A 26,565-nucleotide genomic window follows, 5' to 3' on the forward strand; every position below is an offset into this window, starting at 1 on the left:
TAAGTTAACTTATGCAACTAATGATAAAAATGTAAGCAATAACTAATCATATAAAATCAGAACACTGATTATGCTTTAAAAGCTGCTTTTGTAGGAAGTAGAGAAACAAAGCTGTTATAAACAACCTACGTTAGAACATTAAGTTATATTTCAAGGTTGAAATGGTCTCCAGTTATGGATCTTAAGAATCTTTAGGAGTTTGAAAAATAATATTATATTTCGAGTAAGTACAATGAAAGTTATTAACGTAATACATAGGGCATCCGAGTGTCATTTATTCCTGTTCCCCGTTGCTATAGCGATCAATCTACTCTAAAATCGGGGGTTCGATTCCTCTCGGTGGACACAGCAGCTAGTCCGATGTGGCTTTGCTATAAGAAAACACACACACACAGAGTACACACTCGTTTGTGTTTAATAATGAATTTTGTCATCGAATTAAGACTGAAGAAGTCTTCCCCTCACCATGTAGCTAGAAGTTGGATTTCAATACCCGTGGTGGGCACCGTACAGATAATCCATTGTGTAGCTTTGTGGTTAACTGCAAACAAACGAATACTGTAGGAATAAGACATAAATTAAAATATTGTTTTATTTTATTAAGGAGTTCAGACCAATTAATATACGTTGTTCTTTTTTAAATGTTACAGTTCTGATTTCGGTTTTTATAAACTCATTTTATAGCTCTTTGTTCTAGATTTGAAAATGCACTACCGTTTCTTATTGTTTAAATATTCTACTAATATGATTGGATAAATGTGTTCGTTTTCTAAGAAGAACGAGTCAATGTGAGTTGATATGTAACAGAAATTTCATTTCTTTGTTTTTATCTTGTGTTTTTTTTTTTAAGTTCATAAATTAATCAACTTAGTTCTTTTGGCAGAGGTGACAGCTAACTGTGGTTAACAAGGTTCTACTGATTAAATTCGTCTTGCTTTCTAAATTCATAAAAAGATACGTTACTTCTTCAGGCAAGAGTGACAGGTTTAGCGAGGTCTTGCTGGCTTAGTCCTATTTTGTTGTTTAAACAGCTCATAAATGAACCAACTTGTATCTTTTGGCAGAGGTGACAGCCCCCAGTGACTTACCAGGTTTCGCTGATGTAATTCCGAATGTGACAGTGGCCCTGGGAAGAGATGCAGAGATTCCATGTGTGGTGGATAATTTGGGCTCGTATAGGGTAAGTGTGTGTTTAAAAGTCGGTAATTACCAGATGTACAAAGTAACTTAAAAATTTGTTTTAGGGCGTGAGCGCCTTTTAGAAGCTGGCGAAGCGTGATATAACTAATTATATTTATCACATAACGTTATGCTAGGCCTGTTACACTTTTTAACACTGCTATCCTAATATAGTCCATTGTGGATTTAAAAAAAAATAAAAAAATGGTAAATATATGTTCACAAGATGTACAAAGTGACTTAAATGTTTAGTTTCACATAACAAATGTGGATTACTTGTTTAATGGATTACAGCGTTTATGTAGCAAAAGTAGACAGTTTGTAACGAATTCTAACAACCATATCTTTTAACAGAGTAATTTATTCGAGTAGTGTTATGTTCAGAAAAGTCCCCCAATGGCTCGACGATATGTCTGTGGACTTACAACGCTAAAATCTGGGTTTCGATAACCGTGGTGGGCAGAGCACAGATAGCACCATTGTGCAGATTTGTGCTTAATGCAAAACAACGTTCAGAAAATAACCTATTTATAAAAAATATTACCAAGAGAGTTGCCACCAATTTACGCCTGGTAATCTGAGGGTCGCGGGTTCGAATCCCGGTCGCATTAAACACGCTCGCCCTTTCAGCCTTGGGAACGTTATAAAGTTACAGTCAATCCCACTGTTCGTTAATAAAAGAGTAGCCCAAAAGTTGACGGTGGATGGTGGTGACTAGCTGCTCTCCCTCTAGTCTTAGACTGCCAAATTAGGTACGGCTAGCGGAAATAGCCCTCGTGTAGTTTTACTCTTGAATTATACTCTGAATAATAATAATAATAAAAACACTGAATAAAAGAGCTCAGAATTAAAGATGGAAACTTTCGAATACGATTTTTGATAAAGTAAAAATTACAAAAAGAGAAAGGTAAGAAAAATCACTTGAGTGTTTGACGTAACTCAAAGAGATTCCAAGTTCCATAACTTTTTATTGGATGTTTGGTTGATTATATTTGGTCTTAAATATATCTGAGATGGTTTTGGTTTTCTTTTTTCGTCTGACTTTATATTTTAATACAATTTAGTTCTCGATGTTGATAAATTTTATCTGTGTCGAAAAATAATTCGAGTCAATCGGATAAAACGCTACGTTTCATTTTTGTTGGTGCAAGGTGTACTTGGCTTACAGACGAAGAAATATTTACATGGTCAAGAAAGAAACATAAGGTTGTTCAACACGAGAAGATCACAATGTCTAAACCTACATACACTGATAGCTTAAGGTGAACGTCGTATAACATTTAGTAAAATAACCCTATTTTGTTTCAGACTGCTTGGATAAAAGTGGAGACCAAGGCCATACTAACTATTTATCGTCACGTGATCACCAGGAATTATCGATATAGTCTCAAAGAAAGTGACGGCAGAAACTTCGTATTACACATCACAGATGTTCAAGAATCCGATAGAGGGGGCTACATGTGTCAGATTAACACTGTACCGATGTTGAGTCAAGTCGGTTATCTTGATGTCCTCAGTGAGAAAATTATTATTATTATTATTAATGAACTGGGTTACTCCAACCCATATTTTAGTATTGTACCAAAAGTTGAACAATGTTTATTTATTTTCTATAATAATCTCATGTATTTTGATTGTAATACGATTTGAATACTAGTTGTTGTTCGATTTTAAGCAGGGTACAGAGTAAATGGGAGAGGTTGGTATTGGTACAGATTTTACCAGCATATTATATATGAAATAGTTCAGACTTACTTTCTGTACCAACTATAATATTCTAAAAACCAACATTTATTACGGGACTTTTAGAAATAGCGAAATAATTATGTTTTGATGTTTGACAATTATTTCAGAAAAATGTGTGTGTTTTTTTCATACAGCAAAGCCACATTGGGCTATCTGCTCAGTACACCGAAGGGAATCGAACTCCTCATCCATAGACTTACCGCTGTACGAGCGGGGAACTTTAGAAAAATAATCACATTAATTAATACGAGTTTTGAATAGCCCCTCCCTTCACAGTGGCACAGCGGTATATCTGCTAGAAACCGGGTGTCGATACCCGTGATGGGCAGAGCACAAATAGCCCTTTGCATAGCTTTGTGCTTAAACACAAACTAAAACAAACAAAATCTTTTAATAAAATAGTTGCTTTAAAGCTCGACCTTGTGGTTGTTGTGCTTGGACTACGAATCCGAGATTTCAGAGTTTGCTACAAAATCGCACTCCGCCTATTGGACAAACCGTAATATTGACGGTCAAACGAATTACGCAATAAGTGAAGAAAAACCTAGAAGTTGACGTTCAATATACTGTTAAGTGTTTCTCCTAGTCTATCGGGTAAAACTGATTAGGTTTTAAACGAAGAGAATCAACACTATAATTGTCCCCCCGCGAGCACAGCGGTAAGTTTACGACGATTTACGACGATTGCCCTCGGTGGACTCATCAGATAGCCCGATGGAGCTTTGCCATGAGAAAATACACAGATTATAATTAATGTTTATAACAATGTCCAAGAAGAAGACGTCAGCTGAAACATTTGAAGATAGCTACTCAGAGAAGACTACTGTGAAACAAATTACACCTTTAACGATTTTGTTGCTAGTGTAAAAATAGAAATATGTAATATAAAATAGGAAAACTCAAAAACTTGTTGTTTTTTGTCCTGCAAATTAACTAAACTATGTTTCATCTCATATTGAGGAATTGGAAAATTGAATTGAATATCGTTATTGTGTAGAAAACGTAATAAAAGGAAAACGTGTAAGCAGTTTTGAACAATGTCATGTCATAGACTATTTTATTTATCGAATATTGTTTCTTAAGATCATCATTAGTTTAAACAAAAAAAGCCTCATCTGAACTACTATATAATTTTTAATATATTCAGCTCCACCTATTCTCGTCCTTGAACGGCCAGGTGGTTAAGGTGCTTAATTTGTAAGATTTAGGGTCGAGGGTTCGAATCCCGGTTACAACAAACATGTTCGACCTTTTCAGCCGTTGTAATTTTACGGTTAATCCCACTCTTCGTTGGATAAATTAGTAGCTCAAGAGTTGGCGGTGGGTGGTGATGACTTGCTGGCCTTCTCTCTAGTCTTACACTGCTAAATTAGGGAAGGCTAGCGCAGATAGCCCTCGTGTAACTTTGCGCGAAATTCAAAAACAAACAAACCCTTCATATAAACATATTTCCTCTCTCTTAGGGCCCGACATGGTCAGGCGTGTTAAGGAGTGCGACTCGTACTCTAAGGGTCGCGGGTTCGCATCCCCATCGCGCCAAACATGCTCGCCCTTTCAGCCATCGGGCGTTATAATGTGGCGGTCAATCTCACTATTCGTTGGTAAAAGAGTAGCCCAAGAGTTGGCGGTGGATGGTGATGACTAGCTGCCTTCCCTCTAGTCTTACACTGCTAAATTAGAGAAGGCTAGCGCAGATAGCCCTCGTGTAACTTTGCGCGAAATTCAAAAACAAACAAACCCTTCATATAAACATATTTCCTCTCTCTTAGGGCCCGACATGGTCAGGCGTGTTAAGGAGTGCGACTCGTACTCTAAGGGTCGCGGGTTCGCATCCCCATCGCGCCAAACATGCTCGCCCTTTCAGCCGTCGGGCGTTATAATGTGGCGGTCAATCTCACTATTCGTTGGTAAAAGAGTAGCCCAAGAGTTGGCGGTGGATGGTGATGACTAGCTGCCTTCCCTCTAGTCTTACACTGCTAAATTAGGGACGGTTGGTACAGATAGCTCTCGAGTAGCTTTGTGCGAAATTCAAAAAACAAAACAAACAAACAAACAATTTCCTCTCTTCGCAAGAAATTTCGGGCTGTGTACCGTTTACATTCATGTTTATTACAGTTTGTTAAGATAACAATTATCTCGTTGATTAAATTGAGTGTCCTAGTTAATTTTCTCTGTAACGCATGCTACTAGTATCTGTGTAACTGTATCGCAAACCCAACTACAAGTTTACAAAATTAAATAAAGGTCTTACGTTAACTTAAACAAGTTATCGACTCGTTTGCTCACTAGCAAACATTGTCTCAATAATTTACCGACTTCGGTGACTAAAAGACACTTTTTAATGACACGCTGACTTCGCGACCGAGTCAACTATTCATAATTTATCTACTTTAGACTAAATTACAGTTTATACTGTTCAAACGGGTTTGAAACTGTTGATAAATTCCAGATCATGTGCATTAAATTTTAACATCACCGAACAACAATAAAACTTCGATAAACGTGTTCATTTAAAAAAATACTAGGTTAGAATGTGACGTTTAAACGAAGTCATTTAAGAAAATGTTAGGTTTAAACAACATATTTAAAACAAGTAATTTAAAGAACGCACACATACAGATATATATATATATACATATACAGTCTAGTAAAACATTGTTACCCGTTTACTCTTTGGATGCTTAGAATGTAGATCTTTTGTTTGTTTGGAAATTTCGCACAAAGCTACTCGAGGGCTATTTGTGCTAGCCGTCCTTAATTTAGCAGTGTAAGACTAGAGGGAAGGCAGCTAGTCATCACCACCCACCGCCAACTCTTGGGCTACTCTTTACCAACGAATAGTGGGATTGACCGTCACATTATACACCCCCACGGCTGGGAGGGCGAGCATGTTTAGCGCGACGCGGGCGCGAACCCGCGACCCTGGGATTACGAGTCGCACGCCTTACGCGCTAGGCCATGCCGGGCGAAATGTAGATCTACCGAACTAAAGTTAAAGAAATTTGAATCTGGTTCACGACTCGTATATGGATTAGCTATTATATTTAATTTAACTTTGAAAGAAATATTTTCTTAATGACAGAGTCATACAATAGGTTATGGGTTCTCTGTCCATTGCGGGTATCGAAACTCAATTTGTAACGTTAAAAATTTCATACTTACAGAAATATCTCCAGAGGGAGAGGGGCGTAGTTTAGACAACCTGGTTAACGCTTGTATGGATTCATTCCCTAATTTCATAAAGTTTCGAAACAATTGGTCAGTATTGGTTTACAATTTGATTTGGTATTGGCCAAGAGAATAGCCATTTCGTCGGTGAGGACTGTTACATTCTGAAACAATGTAAGAATACAACCGTATTAATAACATATAAATGAAAATATTAAAACGACTGAGAAAATATAATGTTCAAAAGGACTCATTGACTGAAAGGGCTGTAGACTGGACGTTCGTCGCTTTACGCCTTCTTTACTTGTCGTCTTTTCGAATCACATATTTCTGGAATTGTGGTTTGTTACCTAACATTGTAATGAGTTCTCAACGTGACAAAAAATGGTACTTCTCAGGACCTTAATTTTAGTTATTACCATGAATTCGAACTTCGTACTAGGAAGTCGAACAATAAAAGAATAAAATTTAAGTCTAATGCCTAAAATAAAAAAGAAAGAACTCTGACAGAGAGAATATATTCACCGATCAAACTACGACATACGTTTAAAATAACTCTATATTTATAGCACTTAAATATGTAAAAATATTATGCTACTGCAATTCTAGAACTTTCCAATTTGTCATTACTTGTGGCTCGGTTTCTGTAGTAACACATGTTTTTTCTTGTGTGTGTTGACAACAATTTCACTAGTTTTTAAGAGATCTAAACTACCTATAAACATACCTTAGAAACAATTTAAGGGTAAAAAAGAATATAAATCAAACTATTTGCAACTAAATATATTCATAGTTTTCTTTCTGAAGTGCTCTTTAACCTGATATACAGTCGATTAAGAGTATTAATTTCAAATTGTAGATGAACAATGATTTCAATAACAGAGTTTTCCAAGAAACTGGGCACTGTCTATTATTTACGAATCAAGCATGAATTTTACAAGCTTTCTGTTACATTTTAACTTTTTTCTATTGAATTAAAGTACCGCCTGACATCATTGTCGACAAGAGTACCTCAGACTTGGTAACTCGGGAAGGCTCTAATGTGACTTTGGAATGCAAGGCCAAAGGGTATCCAGAACCAAACATTACATGGAGGAGGGAAGACGGTGAACCAATCCCCATGTCTCAGGAAGGTGGACATAAAGTTATAAGTACGCTGATTTCAATATTTTCTTATATCTTTCTTTTATCGTAGACTCCAATAACTAATAAAATTATTTGCAGAAAAAAATACGTTCATTAAGAAAGCTGAACTGATGTAACAACAGATAATCGTGTTTCCAAACAACATGAGACGATTTCGAGAATTTAGTACGCATAAAACTTATGACTGAGAGCACTGAAGAAGGTAATCATATGCCACCCACGCTATATCCAGTACCGATTAGGCCTTTCGTTTAATACCGAGATTCGTCAGGTTGGAAAAATATAACATTTGAAATTTACCGAGTTGAAGCAAAAGGTTAGTTATTTAAAAAAAATGGACACTTTGTGTAGGCTACTATTTTTATATATATATATCCTTTAAAAACAATTCAAATAACTGACGTTGAAGAAAACCAAACAACTTGCTAACAAACGAATTCAAAGCGTGTCAGAGACGTACTTGGATACTTGGAGATTTGTTACACGCTCGCTCACTTAACTTATCTACTTACGTATTATGATACTCATAGAGCGTCTAGTAAGTTGATAAATGTATTTCTTTATTTTTTACAAAATGTATGTTAAAATTTTAACTGTTTTTCAGATTTTCGTGGCTGTAATAATGTTATCACTTTACCGGTTACTCATTGATGTTTTTCTGACTTATCCAGAATTAAGACACGAAGGGGAGCACCTGATCATAACACGTGTTACCAGATTACACATGGGAGCCTATCTATGTATAGCCTCAAATGGTGTCCCACCATCGGTCAGTCGAAGAATTCTACTCCATGTCCACTGTAGGTTGTTCAAAGTTTTCACTTTTCTTTATCCTTAAAGTAACGTCCGTTTTTGTTTGAAGTAATTTTGTTTCACAAAAGAACTGCGAAATGTGATTTAATGTTTTTAAAACTTTTGTAGCATGAAAATAGAAACGACAATAAAGAGATTAATTGTGAGATATGATATATAGCATACTACTAATAAGCAGAACTTAAAATATGTCTCAGAATATATATATGTTGTATGTTTCTTACAAAATGGCGGCCCGGCATGGCCAGGTGGTTAAGGCACTCGACTCGTAATCCGAGGGTCACGCTTTCGATTCCACATCACGCAAAACATGCTTGCCCTTTCAGCCTTGGTAACGTTATAAAGTTACAGTCAATCCCACTATTCGTTAATAAAAAAGTAGCCGAAGAGTTGGCGGTTGGTGATGATGACCAGCTGCCTTCCCTCTAGTTTTACACTGCTAAATTAGGAACGGCTAGCGCAGATAGCTCTCGTGTAGCTTTGCGAGAAAATCAAAAGAAAACAAACTTACACAATGGAGTTAATATTTTATGGAATTAAAAAAAAAGTTACCAATTACGATTCTCCTCAATAATTCGCAGTCATTTATCCAAGATTACTCATTTTAAATATAATATCGTAATATTTAACAGAAGCATAATTAATTATTAATCAAATGGCACGTGTGCAACTGTGTGATTAATTGAAATGCATCAAAGACATGATGTTTTATATTTTTTTTCATGTTTATCAGTTTCGTATTGTTGATACCACTATAATGAATAACGTTATCGATCAAATCCGTTATCAAGAATGTAACTAAGTCGCTGTACCGAAACTACATCTTCAGTGTTCACCACGTTTTCAGAAGCTACACTTTGTTTTTTTGTTTTTTTTATCCGCATTAAAGATTTCATCACGTGCTCAGTTGTCGCATCGTGTAATCAAAAGAGTAAGTTTAACCCGCTTTCGATACCGGTGCTTTGTAGATGTTTCTTGATTAATAGCAGAAACAGAACAGATAGTCAATCTATTAGAATTACAGGAAAGGGAATAATGGAAATTTTATTAAAGTTTTAAACCCGCGATTTTTAAAATAACAATAGCGTCTCTGGCGGAACGTTTTTATTACGATAAACCTATCACATTTTCAAAGGTTAAATTGACTACCTGCGATTAATTAAATGGAAAAAAACAAAGTCACTTTTTTCCCATGAATATTTTCAACGTCAATAAAATCTCTTGTATCCATAAAAACGTTTTTTCATTCATGTATTTAATTGTCTATGGTATAAATTTTTTTTTACCAATTTTAAACGTATTGTTTACTTGTTTTTGTATTTCGCGTAAAGCTACGCGAGGGCTATCTGCGCTAGCTGTCCGTAATTTAGCAGTGTAAAACTAGCGGGAAGGTAGCTAGTAATCATCACCCACCGCCAACTCTTCGGCTACTCTTTTAACAACGAATAGTGGGATTGATCTTAACATTGTAACGTCCCCGCGACTGAAAGAGCGAACATGTTTGGTGTGACGGTGATTCGAACCCGCGACCCTCAGATTACATTTTAAATGTATGTTTGACTTAGTATTTTTTTTCGAACATTCGGCGACACTTGATTAGAATGCTTTTTAACCTCTTGTGTCGGATATATTTTTTATGCAACATAGTTCCAATTTTAAACGCACCAGAAGTTTTAACTGTATTATTTTCCAATCAAGTCACTCCCCTCGCTTTCTTGTAGCCAGGCATGGACAGGTAGTTAAGGCATTCGACTTGTAATCTGAGGGTCGTGGTTTCGAATTCCCGTCACACCAAACATGCTCGCTCTTTCAGCCTTGAAGGTATTATAATATGACGGTCAATCCCACTATTCGTTGGTAAAAGAGTGGCCCAAGAATTGGCGGTGAGTAATGACTAGCTGCCTTCCCTCTAGTCTTACACTGCTAATTTAGGGACGGCTAGCACAGATAGCCATCATGTAGCTTTGCGCGAACTTCGAAACAAACCAAACTCTCCTTGTAACTCGGAGACATTTCTGGAGAGTGACAAACTTACAAAGTCAAATTTCAATCCGAGGGTCGCGGGTTCGCATCCCCGTCGCACCAGACATGCTCGCCCTTTCAGCCGTGGGGGCATTATAATGTTACGCTCAATCCCACTATTCGTTGGTAAAAGAGTAGCTTAAGAGTTGGCGGTGGGTGGTGATGACTAGCTGCCTTCCCTCTAGCCTTACACTGCAAAATTAGGGACGGCTAGCAAAGATAGCCCTCGAGTAGCTTTGTGCGAAATTCTAAAACAAACAAACAATCAAAATTCAATACCCGCAATGGATACAGCACAGATAGCCCATTGCTGAACTACGTATATACACACACAAAAAAAATAATAATACGTAAAGTACGTGAATAACAGTTTTAAAGAGAGAACATGATAACATGAAATAATCATTTTCATGTCTACAGCTAATCATTTTAATACAAGTAGGAGTACAAGGTTTGTGTTGTGTATATCGTCGGGAATTAAACCTCCGATGCTAGTAATGTAAGTCCGTCAACGTAACGGAGAAGCGAATGTATAAAACGCTCATGCTGGGCAAATTAGCTGAATAAAATTGTATAACCTGCTTTAATGTTCATTACCAAGTGCGTTAAGGTTTTGGAGAGTAATGTATTAATGTAACTACATATCATTAAATGTTACTTCACGAAATCAAACATCTGAACCTTTAATACCTTTTGTTTACAACTTATCCTGTATTTCTTTGTATGGTTTGTTTGTGCTAATTGTTAGAACGCCTAGCATGAACGTCGTACGATTTATGGTGATGGTCAAATCTCACTTTTTTATTATTTAAGTGTATCTAAAGAATTGGTGGTGGGCGCTCTTGACTTTAGTTTAGTCTGTCAACTGAAGTTTAAGGACATTATGGCTGGCCCTTCGTGTTGCCTTCCGTGAAACTTCTTGACTAAAGAAACTTTTCTAATGAATTACATTTCTCTAATTGAGAGACAAAATATTTCTTTATAATATGTTAGTTTAAAAGGTTATTTCACAGAGAACTTTGGTGACTCAGTGCTCAGAGTGCTTGAAGTTAGCACAAAGCTGCAACACGGGCCACCTGTGGTCTGCCTACCATGGGTACTGAAATCAAGTTTTTAGCGTTTTAAGTTCGTAGATGTACCGCTATAGCACTGGGAGGGGGGGCTTCTCAGTTGTTGTTTCTTTGAAGAACAAAGTTACACAAAGGGCTACCTGTGCTCTGCCTACCACGGGTACTGAAATCAAGTTTTTAGCGTTTACAGTTCAAAGATGTACCCCTATAGCACTGGGATGGGGGTTTCAGTTGTTTGTTAGGAGCACAAAGTTACACAAAGGACTATCTGTGCTCTACTGAAGCCAAGTTTACTGGTTTGTATAAGAATGTCAAACTTGTACTGACTCTTAAAAACGACAAATCGAATACAACTCTGTTCGTTCAAACATCTAAAATAATCGTGTTTAAGGCAAAAAAAAGTTCAGTACTGCTGTGATGTATCGAGAGATTTAGAAATCGACGAATGATCGAAATTTGATAGGGTGGTTTCTTGCAGAAAGTTTTCTCTTTCAGTTGAAACGGTTCTTTGAAAAAAAAATGTACATGCATCATTTGTCTTCAAGGACGTCAGGAAATTTGAGCCCAATATTTTTACCAACCAGTGTTATTTTTTAACCGTGCTATGCTGCAGCGTTCTCCAGTTCTGTTTCCACGTATTTATTTTGTTTTAGAGATAAAGTGAATCAAAAAACGAGAACTAGATGGTGCTGTAATCGATACATCTGCCCTTTGTGAACCATGGGTTCCGTTAAAAAGCGTTGCTTGAATGTTGCATTCATGTTTGTTTGTTTGTTTGTTTGTTTGTAGAATTTCGCGCATAGCTATACAAGGACTACCTGCGCTAGCCGTACTTAATTTAGCAGTGTAAGACTAGAGGGAAGGCAACTAGTCATCACTCTTCACCGCCAACTCCTGGGCCACTCTTTTACTAACGAATAGTGTGATTGATCGTAACAATATAACAACCCCACGGCTGTAAGGGCGAGAATGTTTGGTTTGACGGGGATTCGAACCCACGATGCTCAGATTACGAGTCGAGCGCCCTAATCACTTGGCCATGCCTTGTATTAATGAAGAAAATAATGCCTATATCCACCCACCCACCCACAAAAACAAACAAACAAACAAACAAAAAGCAAACTTGTGTGTCAAAATCAACGAAATTGTCAATAGAAAAGATTAAAACATTCAAAACGAAAATTCGTTACTTTATATTAATCAATAGCATTACAACGAGATTTGAAATCACGAAACATAACGAATCACCTAAAATTCAGAATGGAAGTAAAGACAGAACTCTCGAACTTGTAGCTTATGTAATATGTCATAATAATGTTTATTTTATAAGTAGAGTAACCTGTGATATTATCCTTTAGTCCCTCCAGTTCTGTGGGTCCCTAGTCAGCTCGTTGGAGCTCAGCCTTGGCAAGAGGTTACCCTAGACTGCCATGCCGAAGCCTATCCACAATCTTTCAACTACTGGAAACGAGAAGATGGCAAGATGATCATGTCAAACGACAAATACAAAGTCCGTTTAAAACAGAAGTCGTACAAGGTCCACATGAGGTTAACGATCCGGAACATCCAGAAGGAAGACTTTGGCTCATACAGCTGTTTGACAAGAAATTCGCTAGGGATGACAGAAGGATTGATCAAACTTTATGGTCGGTGTTCAGTCGCTCGTGCGAACAGTTATACTCTAATAGACACTGAATTACAGCTGTCCAGATATTTCTGTTGGCTAATGTGAATCGAATTAATTTTAAATTGGGTATTAACACGATTTATTCAACCAGGCATGGAACTAAAGTGAATCATCAGTTTAAAAGCGCTAGATGACATATAGATGCTTTGACACAATAATTATTTATAATTTCTGAGATATGACAAACCTTTACTTTCTCTTACTTAGAGCGCTTGAATATGTGAGTTGTAATGAGAGAAGGTGATGTTTAAGGCTTGGAACAATTCATCTGTTTTTAAAACGTTTAAAGTATTAATTTGTTGTTAATTAACGAACACTTGTACTATTTGTAAAGAACAATATAACTCGTAAAAATGGTTTCGTTAACTAATTATTTGAATCATTTGTTATAAACATCACAAGACTATACAGTGTTTTAATACAAAACTTGATAGCATTTAAGTTACCTATTTAACATGTTATATATTCCGTATACAAATTGCACTTAAGTGACAATTATGCTCAAATATATTAGACAGCATGACTGAGATTGTTCCAGCTTATTCTAGTGTGTTATAAATACCGCTTTCTGATTACTTCTGAGCGTTTAGCTGCTTAAGTTGAGACTATTAAGGAAATACGAATCACCATATAAGCAAATTAAAGATATGATTTATCGTTAATCTATGTGATTGTTCTATTATCTAGGCATGGCCAAGCGTGTTAAGGCGTTCGACTCGTAATCCGAGGGTCGCGGGTTCGAATCCCGGTCGCACCAAACATACTCGCCCTTTCGGCTGTGGGGGCATTATAATGTTACGGTCAATCCCACTTGGTAAAAGAGTAGCCCAAGAGTTGGCGGTGGATGGTAATGACAAGCTGCCTTCCCTCTAGTCTTACACTACTAAATTAGGGACGGCTAGCACAGATAATCCTCGTGTAGCTTTGCGCAAAATTCAAAACAAACAATCTATTATCTAAAGAAAGATATTGTTGGTTGTCAGTGAAGGATATACTTGTAAATGTTTCTTTGAAAACATGTTATTGTTGAAACATAATATCAATGGTAAACCTGTATTCCTAAACGTAACACATCTCTCAGTCAAGTCAGATTAGAGACATTGAACAAAATCTCGTAACATAAAACATAATTTTTCTCTTATTGCTTATAAATACGTATTCGTGTGCAAATTATTATTTTGATCTGTGTACATTTTTTCACGGTTTTTTAATTGCTATGGTTTCCTATTTGGATTTTGTATTATAATTTATTTTATTCATAGAATTAATACAAATAATAATGTTTTATGTAACTGTAACTGTATGGCGCTGACCAAAAGAAAATAGAGCATGCGCTGTGTGCCTTTTATTTTTATTCGGATTGTGGCCTTTGAAGTTGTCAAAGGTTAAAGGTTCCTTCGATTAAATTATTAAAAACATTATTCAATATCTTACCATCTGCCTATCAACCTTCCTACTTTAAAAATTTTTCTTTTTCTCTCTAATTCTTAGAACTTTCGCCGCCGACGTCTGCTGTTTCAAATGACGCAGCCGGTGGTTTTAACTTAATAAACGGCGGTAAGTCATGTGTATTACTACAGAAACTTAAATATTTTAATATTTAAAGACCTTGTTCTAAATACCTCTTATAATAATTCAATTCCACCTGTATTTTGTAATAAAAGCTACGTTTGTTCCTTCTGTCTAATTTAATTAGAAATAGGAGGTCTTCAGGTTTTCTGTACCAGTCGAAACCGGTTACGATATAGAATGGATGGAACTTGCGACGTGAGTAAAAACGACAGAATATTTAAACATCAATACCCAAAAGCGTTCTTAAGAAATCTGATATAAGGCATACTTATACAACTTTCGTATATTACCACATACATTTATTGCTAGAACATGCTACCCTTAAATAAAAAAATTTGAAAGTTTGACCAGATGAGACAATCTAATATTTCAGAATAGTTATCCCAACTTTTAGTGGGTTTGTAAGTAACAAAGGAAAGATATAGGTACAAATCAGTAAGATAAAAATGGTTAAATTAGACATCACATCCATTAACAAGCATGCTAATCAGATTATTAACTGAAATACCTTGGTTTAATACAGCTCACACAGTTATGAATATCTATTGTACACTAATATGTTTTTCAACATGAAAACAATTATAGAATTCTGCATATATATGCTTCTTTAACCTCGGCTATGCTGTTAAGTATTTGAAACTAGTCCGATAAAGGCAGGAATGTATACAGAAAATTTCGAAAACGCATATCCACACGAAAAGAAACAAATGACTGATTTCAAAATAAAAGAACAGATACGAAGAGAATGTTCACAGTTGGAAAAAATTCCGAACAGATCATATCCAGGAATCAGATTGTCTGATAATTTAATGTTTATCAGTGCCACTGCAGGCTAGTTTACATTGTTTTATTTCCTGGTGATATCTTACTGTTTCAAGCCCAGCATGGCCAGGTGGGGTTAAAGCGTTCGACTTGTAGTCTGAGGGTCGCGGGTTTGAATCCCCGTCACACCAAACATGCTTGCTCCTTTAGCCGTGGGGGCGTTATAATGTGTCAGTCAATCCCACTATTCTTTGGTAAACGAGTAGCCCAAGAGTTGGCAGTGGGTGGTGATGACTAGCTGCCTTCCCTCTAGTCTTACACTGCTAAATTAGGGACGGCTAGCGTAGATAGCCTTTGCATAGTTTTGCGCAAAATTCAAAAACAAAGAAACTTGCTGTTTCTTTCTCAGTGTTACGAGTGTAACCACCTCGTGTAGTAAATACAAATAATCCGTATTAATACTGGTGGCTTAATACAATTTTTTTAAAATGTTGCTATGGAATATATCAAATAGGTTTTTTTTCAGCAATGTCTAATCTTTTCTCTATTGATCTTTCACTAATTAGAAATAAGATGACGTATTTAATTCTGTTTTAATTATCCACAAATCTTTTCCATTGTATTGAGTTTGCAAGTAACTCATTATTTCTAGGCCTCATGTAACGTTACTAACACTGCTATCTGATATCCACATGTAACGTTACTAACACTGCTATCTGATATCCACATGTAACGTTACTAACACTGCTATCTGATATCCACATGTAACGTTACTAACACTGCCATCTGATATCCACATGTAACGTTACTAACACTGCCATCTGATATCCACATGTAACGTTACTAACACTGCCATCTGATATCCACATGTAACGTTACTAACACTGCCATCTGATATCCACATGTAACGTTACTAACACTACCATCTGATATCCACATGTAACGTTACTAACACTGCCATCTGATATCCACATGTAACGTTACTAACACTGCCATCTGATATCCACATGTAACGTTACTAACACTGCTATCTGATATCCACATGTGACGTTACTAACACTGCTATCTGATATCCACATGTAACGTTACTAACACTGCTATCTGATATCCACATGTAACTTTACTAACACTGCCATCTGATATCCACATGTAACGTTACTAACACTGCTATCTGATATCCACATGTAACGTTACTAACACTGCTATCTGATATCCACATGTAACGTTACTGACACTGCTATCTGATATCCACATGTAACGTTACTAACACTGCTATCTGATATCCACATGTAACGTTACTAACACTGCTATCTGATATCCACATGTAACGTTACTAACACTGCCATCTGATATCCACATGTAACGTTACTAACACTGCCATCTGATATCCACATGTAACGTTACTAACACTGCCATCTGATATCCACATGTAACGTTACTAACACTGCCATCTGATATCCACATGTAACGTTACTAACACTGCCATCTGATATCCACATGTAACGTTACTAACACTGCCATCTGATATCCACATGTAACGTTACTAACACTGCCATCTGATATCCACATGTAACGTTACTAACACTGCTATCTGATATCCACATGTAACGTTACTAACACTGCCATCTGATATCCACATGTAACGTTACTAACACCGCCATCTGATGTCCACAAATGCTATTTTAGCTCTACTTGTTTTCAGTAGTTTTAAACATCACTATCTTTACAAGTTTTGTGTGAAGTCCAAACACTTACTTTAACTATAGTCATTAACATAATTTATCTTTGTTATCACTCCAAGGTTTATCTCAGTATTTATCATTAGTAGCAATTCTTAGCTGTTTCGAAATTCGACGCTCCACAACTGTTTCACTGTTCGCCTTTAAACAGTTTTACCACTTTGTTATCTTCATTAGCTGTGTTTCAAAACGTATCGAGGAACACAAGTGAAATTTATGTTGCAGTTAAAAACATGCCTGCTTGATCACTTCACTTATTTACTCCAGTGATACATTCTATAGCATAAAGGAATTTAAGATCAGTTTTTCTAATCGTGTATTTGTTCGGAGGGGTAATCATATATCGCTTTCAACAGGAATTCAAAACATCTTATATTTAGCTGATGGGCCTTGCCTCGTTGTATTGAGTTTAATCTAACCATTATTATCCCTCAATACAAATCTCTTCGTCAGTAACTGTCACTCATTTTATGAGTTGTACGTTTAACCGTTAAGATTAATAATGCTATGTAGGTCTTAATTGTTTACGGCACCGGAAAAGGGAAATAATCGAGGAAAACATTGCCTATCATACAGTCCCATCGATGATCTTACATGATATCTATTGTATCAGCTTTTCCTACACAATGGGTGTTTGTAACTACACAGCGCCTGGAACAGAATGAGTCAGCTTCAGGAAATAAATTCTGGTTGAATCATTGAAGGCTTGAGACGGATTTGCCGCTTCAACTGTTAGCTTTAGACGGATAAAGCTCCTGTTCTCTTGTTCCTCTCCTGGTGATAAAGTTACTACTAGAAACACTCCTTATTGTGTACATAAAGTCAAGGTTCTTCATACATGAGGAACAGCATTTGTTGTGATCCCATTTAATGTGTAAAACGATCGAAGATTTATTACTCTAATCATTGAAAGGAAATAGATTAAAACGGCTTTTAAATGAGCTTGTCATGTTTTACGTGATTGTTTTGCTATATTAGAATAAACATTGAAATATTCCAAAAAACTACAACTTTGTCATAATTATATATATTATTTTTCGTATACTACGATAAACATTAAAACTTTAAGAGACTCTATCTTTGTTATAATTATATTTGATGTTTTACGTAATTATTTTTTTACTCTATGATACACACTAAAACTTTAAGAGACTCAATCTTTGCTTTAATTATATTTGGTGTTTCGTGTATTTGCTTTCAATACTATAATAAGCACTCTAGCTTAAAGAGACCGAAACCTGGATATATAGACATTATATCACAGTATAAACAAATAAAAGAGTAATTTTTACAAAGATTGTTTGTATTGATACATATCTAGAAGATTTTAAAAATAGCATAGTTTTATGTTAGGTGTTAAAACAGCATAATTTTATGTCAGGTGTTAAAACAGCATAATTTTATGTCAGGTGTTAAAAATAGCATAGTTTTATGTCAGGTGTTAAAAATAGCATAGTCTTATGTCTGGTGTTAAAAATAGCATAGTCTTATGTCTGGTGTTAAAATAGCATAGTTTTATGTCAGGTGTTAAAATAGCATAGTTTTATGTCAGGTGTAAAATAGCATAGTTTTATGTCAGATGTTAAAATAGCATAGTTTTATGTCAGGTGTTAAAATAGCATAGTTTTATGTCAGGTGTTAAAATAGCATAGTTTTATGTCAGGTGTTAAAATAGCACAGTTTTATGTCAGGTGTTAAAATAGCAGTAAACGGTGGAAAAAGAGTAAATGCAAAAAAAAACTAGAGTTAAAACTAGAGTTTAACAAAATTATAAAATTAAATGAATAATCTGTTCCCTTCTAAAGAAAATATGGTGTTAAAATATATTTTTAGCTTCTCTTATACGTATTGTTTGCAGGTGTTAACACGGTATATTTCTGGATGTGAATTCCAGTGGTGTTCAGAATACAGATGCCCATTTTATGGCTTTGCATTAACAAATAATATCTTAAGTTCTTAAGTACCACTGTTTTAAGTTCAGCCACTTTTTCTATAACAATATTAGTATAGAGAATGTAAAAGCCGAGTAACAAGATGACTGAGCGTAGCCCAGGTGTTAACGTGCCTCGATTGTTAATCCGAGAATTCAAGGCTCGAGAACCACTTATCTCTCTTCCATCCGTCTCTTCTACCAGCTCTCGGGCCCATGTGGTTAGGGTACTCGACACGCACTCACAGGGTCGCGGGCTCAAGTCCCCGTCACACCAAGCATGCTCGCCCTTTCAACCGTGGAGGCGTTATAGTGATGCGATCAGTTACACTATTCGTTGGTAAAATAGTAGCTCAAGAGTTGTCGGTGGGTGTTGGTGATTAGCTGCTTTCCCTTTAGTTTTACAGTGCTGAATTATTGACGGCTAGCGCAAATAACCCTCGTGAGGAGTTGCTTGAAATTAAAATAAAACAAACAAATCTTCCAGATCAAACTTATTATGGAAACCTGTAGATAAATAATTTCACGCGTAGATTTGTGTATAAATCTCAAACAAGAGGCTCGGTAATGGCCAGGCAGTTAAGACACTCGACTCGTAATCCGAGGGTCGCGGGTTCGAATCTCTGTCACACTAAACATGCTCGCCCTTTCAGCCGTGGGGGCGTAATAAGTGACGGTTAATTGTACTATTCGTTGACAAAAGAGTAACCCAAGTGTTGGCGGTAGGTGGTGGTAGCTGCCTTCCCTATAGTATTACACTGTTAAATTAGAGACGGCTAGCGCAGATAGCAGATAGTCCTCAAGTAGCTTTACCCGAAATTCGTAACAAACCAAACCAATCTCAAACGAACAAAAACTTAGAAGTATAACCGTTTTTTTTTTCCATTCGACAAAGTAAGCCAAGAATCCAGTTGTTGTTTTTACATCTTGCAATCAGAAGGTGTTAAATAAATGTGGGTTAAGTAAAACGTTATTTACAGTTCAAGAAGTAAAAACACGACGTGGACACAATAAAAGTTAAGATTTTCTGTAAAATTCTTGTATGAGAAAGAAAAGATTTTCGGTTTCATCTACTGGTCGTATTTTTGTTTTGTTTTATACAAACAAATACGGAGAAGTTTGTAATTTAAGTTTTTTTGTTTGTTATTTCGGAGGCCAATTCATCAGAGTGAAATTGTTGGAATATAGCCAATAGCTCTTTCCAGAAAAAATTAACTATGTTCATATATCTACGTCATTAGGCTTAGAAAGCTGATTCTTTCTTAGAGAGCTTTGCGAGTCATATTATACAATAGATGGATATTGATTACAGAGGCCTTCATAGGAGAGTGGTTAGAAAAATAAGCACCCTGAATTTCTTTGTTTTCACACTATGTATTTCACTATTTCCTATTATTTAGCTCCAACAATATGAACGAATATCACTCGTAGACTCTCACAATGTTTTGTTCTGTTCTACTTCATTATAGATTTTCCGAAGCATCAAAGTCTGGGCTCTGAGAAGTCCTCCGAGGGATTCCAGAACAGTAACAGTATTCCAGGACCTCAAGGTACACTCCATGATGGAGTGACAGGTCAAGCTGACAGTCAAAACAATTGACAGTTTCATTTGTCACTGCATATTTGTCTTTTATATTTCTATAACGTTACCAACAGATTCATAAAGATCTATCCAGCTGTATATTAATATCTTTATCTACGTATCTATTTATTTAGCTATCTATCTTTATTTGTATCTGTGTATCTTATTATCTATCTACCTACGTATATTTATTTCTATCTATATATTTATCCAGCTATTCGTGTCTCTTTCTATATATGTTTCTTTCTATGTGTGTTTCTTTCTATCTATATATTTTTTAACCACGGCACTAAACATTGTATGTTATTTAAAAGCTTTTGGTATTTTAATATACATGTTAGTTCGATAAATATAACAAATATTTGAATAACTTAAGTAACTCCTACCGTTTCGCCTTATGGAAATAAATTAAAGTGTATTTGTTTTGTTTGTTTTTGCTTTTTTGAATTTCTCGAAAAGCTACTCGATCTGCAATAGCTGTCCCTAATTTTGCAGTGAAAGATTAGAAAGAAGGCAGCTAGTCATCATCACCCACCGCCAACTTTTGGGCCACTCTTTTACCAATGAATAGCGGGACTGACTGCCATTTTATAACGCCCCCACGGCTAAAAGGAGGAGCATGTTTGGTGTGACCGAGATTCGAACCCACGACTCTCAGATTACGAGTCGAACGCTTTGATCTGACAGCCCATGCGAGTCTTAAACGTATTTAATTGCGTAATATGCTATGCAGATTCGGTTTCTGTAAAAAATGTTGTTGTCTAAATCAAATATAACTAATTCTAGTCTCTCTCTTGTTTTATAAAAATACTCAAATACAAGGGAAAAAATAAACGCTTGTTTTTTTTATCAGATCTTGCCGTGTACTGAAAACATTATTTAAAACAAAATGTTTCAGTAATAACGAATAGAAGAATACTTTCGCGAAATAACGTTTTGTTTCTCTTTTGAATTTCGCACAAAACTACGTGAGAGCTATCTACGATAGCTGTATCTAATTTTGCAGTGAAAGATTAAAGTGAAGGCAGCTAGCCATCGCAACCCACCGCCAATGTTCGGGCTATTCTTTTACCAACAAATTGAATGTCACGTTATAACGTCCCCCGCTGGTACAGCGGTAAGCCTACGGATTTACAACCCTAAAATCAGGAGTACGATTCCCCTCGGTGGACTAAGCAGATAGCCCACTATGGCTTTACTATAAAAAAAACACAAACACATTATAACGCCCCCACGGCTGAAAAAGCGAGCACGTTTGGTGTGGAAGGGATTTGAACCTGCGACTCTCAGATTACGAGTTAAGCGCTCTAACCAATTGGACGTGCCTGTCTTTATAATTAAATCCTTTGGTTTAATTCCCGTTGATTGGTGGAAACACAATATAGTTAAGAACATCCATTGGACTACAGCTAGTCCCCTAATTGTGACGTATTAGCTCCAAAATTGTGGATTTGTCGCACAAATAAACAAATTACAAATTCCCAAGCACACATTACGAATTAATATTCATTGAGATATCAGTGGTTATTTTATTTCTGTGTGTGTGTGCATCTCATAAGTGGAATTAATCACAATATTTGTGGTGGTTTATTTTTTCAATGCTTATAATACTATGAACCCACTTGTAATATGGTGTATAAATAGTTTTAAAAACACTTATGAGGTGACATCCATTGGTCATTCTAAAGTTGAAGAAATTAATAATTAACGTCAAACTTTACCATTTAATTAATGAAATAAACTTTACTTACATTTCACATCCGAACTTTGTTTTAAAAGTCAAATTATATCATTTTAAGAATTTATGGTTCGGCTTAAACATTTTGTGTTTTCTATCTGATGCCTTCAGTGCACTAAACTTGGAATAGTAAATACGTGAAATAATAAAACTGTGTTTGTAGAATCACGTCCGGGATTAGACTGCATAGGAAGTTGGAGTGTGCATTGGTTTTGTTAAAAGTACCTGAAGTATCTTCAGACTTTTCCCGTCACATTAAACATGCTCGCCCTTTCAGCGGTGGGGATGTTGTTAGGTCACGGTCAATCCCAATATTTGTTGGTAAAAGAGTAGCCCAAGTGTTGGAGGTGGATAGTGATGACTAGCTGTCTTCCCTTTAGTCTTACACTGTTAAATTAGGAACGGCTAGCGCAGACAGCTCTCGTGTAGCTTTGTGCGAAATTCAAAACAAATCAAATTAGTCTCTAGACTTTTCCCTGACACCTAGTGGGCCCGGCATAACCAAGCGTGTTAAGGCGTGAAACTCGTAATCTGAGTTTCGCGGATTCGAATCCCGGTCGCACCAAACATGCTTGCCCTTTCAGCCATTGGGGCGTTATAATGTTACGGTCAATCCCACTATTCGTTGGTACAGGAGTAGCCCAAGCGTTGGCGGTGGGTGGTGATGACTAGCTGCCTTCCCTCTAGTCTTACACTACTAAATTAAGGACGGCTAGCGCAGATAGCCCTCGAGTAGCTTTGCGCGAAATTCAAAACAAATCAAACCAGTCTCTAGACTTTTCCTTGACACCTAGTGGGTCAGCCGTAAACTTGTAAAGTTCAATTCCAGGGCGCAAACATTGCGTCGGCCACAGTACAGATCGTCCGTGTGCAGCTTCCTGATTAACAAACTTCCCGCAGTGTTACGTCTATTCATGGGTGGGTTGTTTCGTTTCTTATATTAGTCCTGTGAAAATCTTATGGAAAGCACGGAGAACCTGTAATCCTAAACGTAACACATCTCTCAGTCAAGTCCGATTAGAGACATTGAACAAAATCTCGTAACATAAAACATAAATACGTATTCGTGTGCAAATTATTATTTTGATCTGTGTACATTTTTTCACGGTTTTTTAATTGCTATCATTGTATTTGTAGACGAACTATTACAATAATTATTTGAATTTTTATTTCATATTTTGTTCAAGGCTGTAACGAGTACCAATACAATTTTTACTTGATTTATTAACAACTGTGTATTTGCATTCTTTAAGGCGTAGCTCAATATTTTACTTAGTTTCAGTTGGAATTTTTTGTCACAGCTGAAGAAAAGACGAGAGCGTTTCTTACAAAATGTGACGATCAACACTGCCCTCTGTTGAGTTGTTGGAAGAACGTTTTTTTTTTATCATTCACTAAACAAAATACTAGAAATTGACACCTATTAATAAAGACGCGCATCATTTAACTTTGATTTTTTAAATTTTCACTTTCTAATAAATCATCATTGATAATTTGATAAACTTAAAAACTAGAATATCCAAGGGTCATACCTAACTGTGAAAATAGTGACGCGAATCTGAAATGGACATGCATAAAAAAGCTACGAAAGAGGGAATGTTTATATATATCTCTATTTTGAACTTATTTTTAGCTGGGTGAAAACATGTATCCTCATGGTATTTATTTATTGTTTACTTTAGTAGGAACAAGTGGTTCAGTGACAACCGGGTTTCAACGTCTCTTGCTCCTTTTCTTTGTAATCAGGACAATGGCTAACGACCTCTGGACAATCACATGATTTTCACATGGTGTCCATTACAGAGGCTGCGGTAAGATACAGGGACAGCTTATTCTACAGTGATAGTCGCAGTTTTGTTTTGTTTTTTCTTATTCAGTGGACAAGTACAAAGACAACCCGTTCGTGCTCAAAAATGTAGGTGGTACTATACGTTAGACCTAGCCTCCGGCCATTATTTATCATTGACAAGAATGGATATGTTCGAGATCATTATACATCGGCCAGCAAGCAGGAGTCAAGATAAAGCAAAGTACAGAGAAATTCCACTAACCAAGATGAATATTTATATGTTAGTATTACCAATGAAGAAGCGTCAAAGTAAAAAAAAACACAAAGAAACAGAACAAAGACAATGAATGATCATATAACTAGGGTTCAAGAAAAAGTATATAAATACATGTTTAAGGAAGATTCTTTCTTCAAATTAAATGTATTATTTTGTGTATTAAATCATCGATAGTTAGACCATGGATTGAAACTAACTTTACTGTGTTAAATTTGATCAATGTAAGTTAACATCTATTCAATTATTCTATTAAATTATAATACATAAATATCCTATTTCAAGGTGTCTCGGATATCACAATAAAACTTATTACAGGGTTGTCTATTGCTAAACATTGTAGTTTCTATGTGGTATCTCCCAAAAGTCGTTTCGAAATATGTTATTAGGATAATGTAAGTGTAGTTCTATTTCATAAAGTAATTATTAGTGTAAATAATGACTTGCGCATTGACGAAATGACGTCACAATTAGTTCGTACTGGTTAACGAGAGGTCCAATAGTGAGCGTTTAAGAATCGGCACGTGCATTGATGGAAGTAACGACATTCGTGTACTAAAATATGTTTACGTATTGGTTATAATGAACGATAAGTGGGCGTATAAATTATTATTTTCTGACGAATAAATGGATTTTTAAATTACAAGAGAAATTAGGTAAGTAAATACAAAGGAAACTACAAATTAATACGAGTTTAATTGGAGTGTAACACACTGTGGAATGTGATGGTTGATTCACAACGTGCTAATTGGTGCATATTGACTGTTTGTAACATATTAATTGGTTTGTACTGATTATATTGTAAAGTATTACTCGCTGGGCACTGACTAGCTTGTAACATATTACTCGCTAGGTACTGATTAGCTTGTAACACACTGAGTAATGAAGAACGTCTGATACTATATTACTTAACAGAGAGTGAGCTGACAAACTGCTAGATCACTACACATATGTGTGTACACGATCTGTGGTCACTTTCATACAGTACTTGCATTTTTATTTGTTGGCTCCTATTTTTTCAAATACGTTCTACGTGTCAGGTGGTTTTTGAAGATACTGGCTAGCTTCAGTAATGCGTAGTAGTATTGTAACAGTGGCTGAGACAAAAACCCATTTTTCGATGGGTTTTATCACACTTTCATAAGTAACAACAGTGTGATTAGAATCTAAAGAACGCGCTGACTTTATCTGAAGAAGTCAACTGTAATGACATCATTACGAATAACGGAAGTTAGGGTTAAGTGTTTCCACTCACAAGTACCACGTTTTTCTCCACTGACCCAGAGTATATTTACATTTATTGGGAACGTAATGGAACGCATAAAAGGGTTAAGGAATAGTATAATCGCCAATGATAGAAATCTGGATTTTCTGTGTTGATTTGACAAGCGTTGGGAATCGAAACATTCATGTTTGGTTATAAATATATCTTTTATATTACTACCACTTCTATTATAATAATCTTGTACTAGTGTGCTGTCAGTAGAAGGAAGTTATTTAATGGGAACAACGTATAGTCTCTGTAGTGCATTACGTTTCTTAAACTAAAAAATACGAAGTAGCAATGAATCAGTGGGCATTATAGGGCATGCAATGCTGTGTAGTAAAAGCTATCTCTTTGTAGAGAGACGTTTTAAGCTTTTGAAATAAGACTACATAGCTCTAAACGTTTAAATATTTACAAAGCTTCTGAACACTTTAACACATTAAAAATGTTTATGTGTTTGTATTAAATATATATATGGATTATATGATGGGTAAAACATTTCTAATGGATGATATTACAACATAAAGAATTCTGAGAAGATCTTAAGGGTAGTTGAGAAAGTGTTTGTATCAGGGCAGTTAATATTCATGAATTAGCCTGTACTAGTGTTCAATGTTAGGCTTTAGTGAAATAAAGTTTACTTTTTTGGCAGGTCCTTTGAGAAATCGGTTTATTGAAATATATATATGTTGCTATAGTAACGAAACTTTTAATTTTCAACTTTAAGTTGCTGATCATTAAGTGAGATGAGTAACTGCAGTTATAATACAGTTGTAATCTTACACCCATGAGATATTTGGTTTACAAGACTACTGCTTTATGTCCGATCAAATTACTAAACATTTAAAGAATAATGAAACTGGTCGTTTTTGATTATACATATTTATAAATGTTTCTTCAACTTTCTTGGTCTTTCTTATTTGTTTTCTCTCGAGACAAATTAGAAGCTTTCTAAATATAGTATCACCATCTTTGTATGCAGTTCTAAAGTTATACCTGTGATTTCGTCAAACTTCGATACCGAAGCTTTTCCATTACACTACCAAAAGAATAGTTTGTTCGAATTACGCGAGTGCTATCC

General features: G+C 35.8%; 1 protein-coding gene across 2 annotated transcripts in view; it reads left to right on the forward strand.

The window, feature by feature from the left end:
* LOC143222425 (lachesin-like) overlaps positions 1 to 26,135 on the forward strand; it is a 107,881-nt gene extending 81,746 nt beyond the window's left edge. Inside the window, exons 2-9 of one of the 2 annotated variants that reach the window (XM_076448927.1) lie at positions 1,065 to 1,180; positions 2,488 to 2,695; positions 7,074 to 7,244; positions 7,911 to 8,039; positions 12,503 to 12,790; positions 14,323 to 14,388; positions 20,304 to 20,384; positions 23,837 to 26,135. In XM_076448927.1, the coding sequence (XP_076305042.1) occupies positions 1,065 to 1,180; positions 2,488 to 2,695; positions 7,074 to 7,244; positions 7,911 to 8,039; positions 12,503 to 12,790; positions 14,323 to 14,388; positions 20,304 to 20,384; positions 23,837 to 23,934 (1,157 nt within the window). In that variant the 3' untranslated portion in view covers positions 23,935 to 26,135. The remainder of the gene's footprint in view (positions 1 to 1,064; positions 1,181 to 2,487; positions 2,696 to 7,073; positions 7,245 to 7,910; positions 8,040 to 12,502; positions 12,791 to 14,322; positions 14,389 to 20,303; positions 20,385 to 23,836) is intronic. The other variant, XM_076448928.1, reaches the window with a different exon arrangement.
* The last annotated feature ends 430 nt before the right edge of the window (positions 26,136 to 26,565 follow it).

Source organism: Tachypleus tridentatus, chromosome 8 (assembly GCF_004210375.1).
Source record: "Tachypleus tridentatus isolate NWPU-2018 chromosome 8, ASM421037v1, whole genome shotgun sequence".
Taxonomy (NCBI): Eukaryota; Metazoa; Arthropoda; class Merostomata; order Xiphosura; family Limulidae; genus Tachypleus; species Tachypleus tridentatus.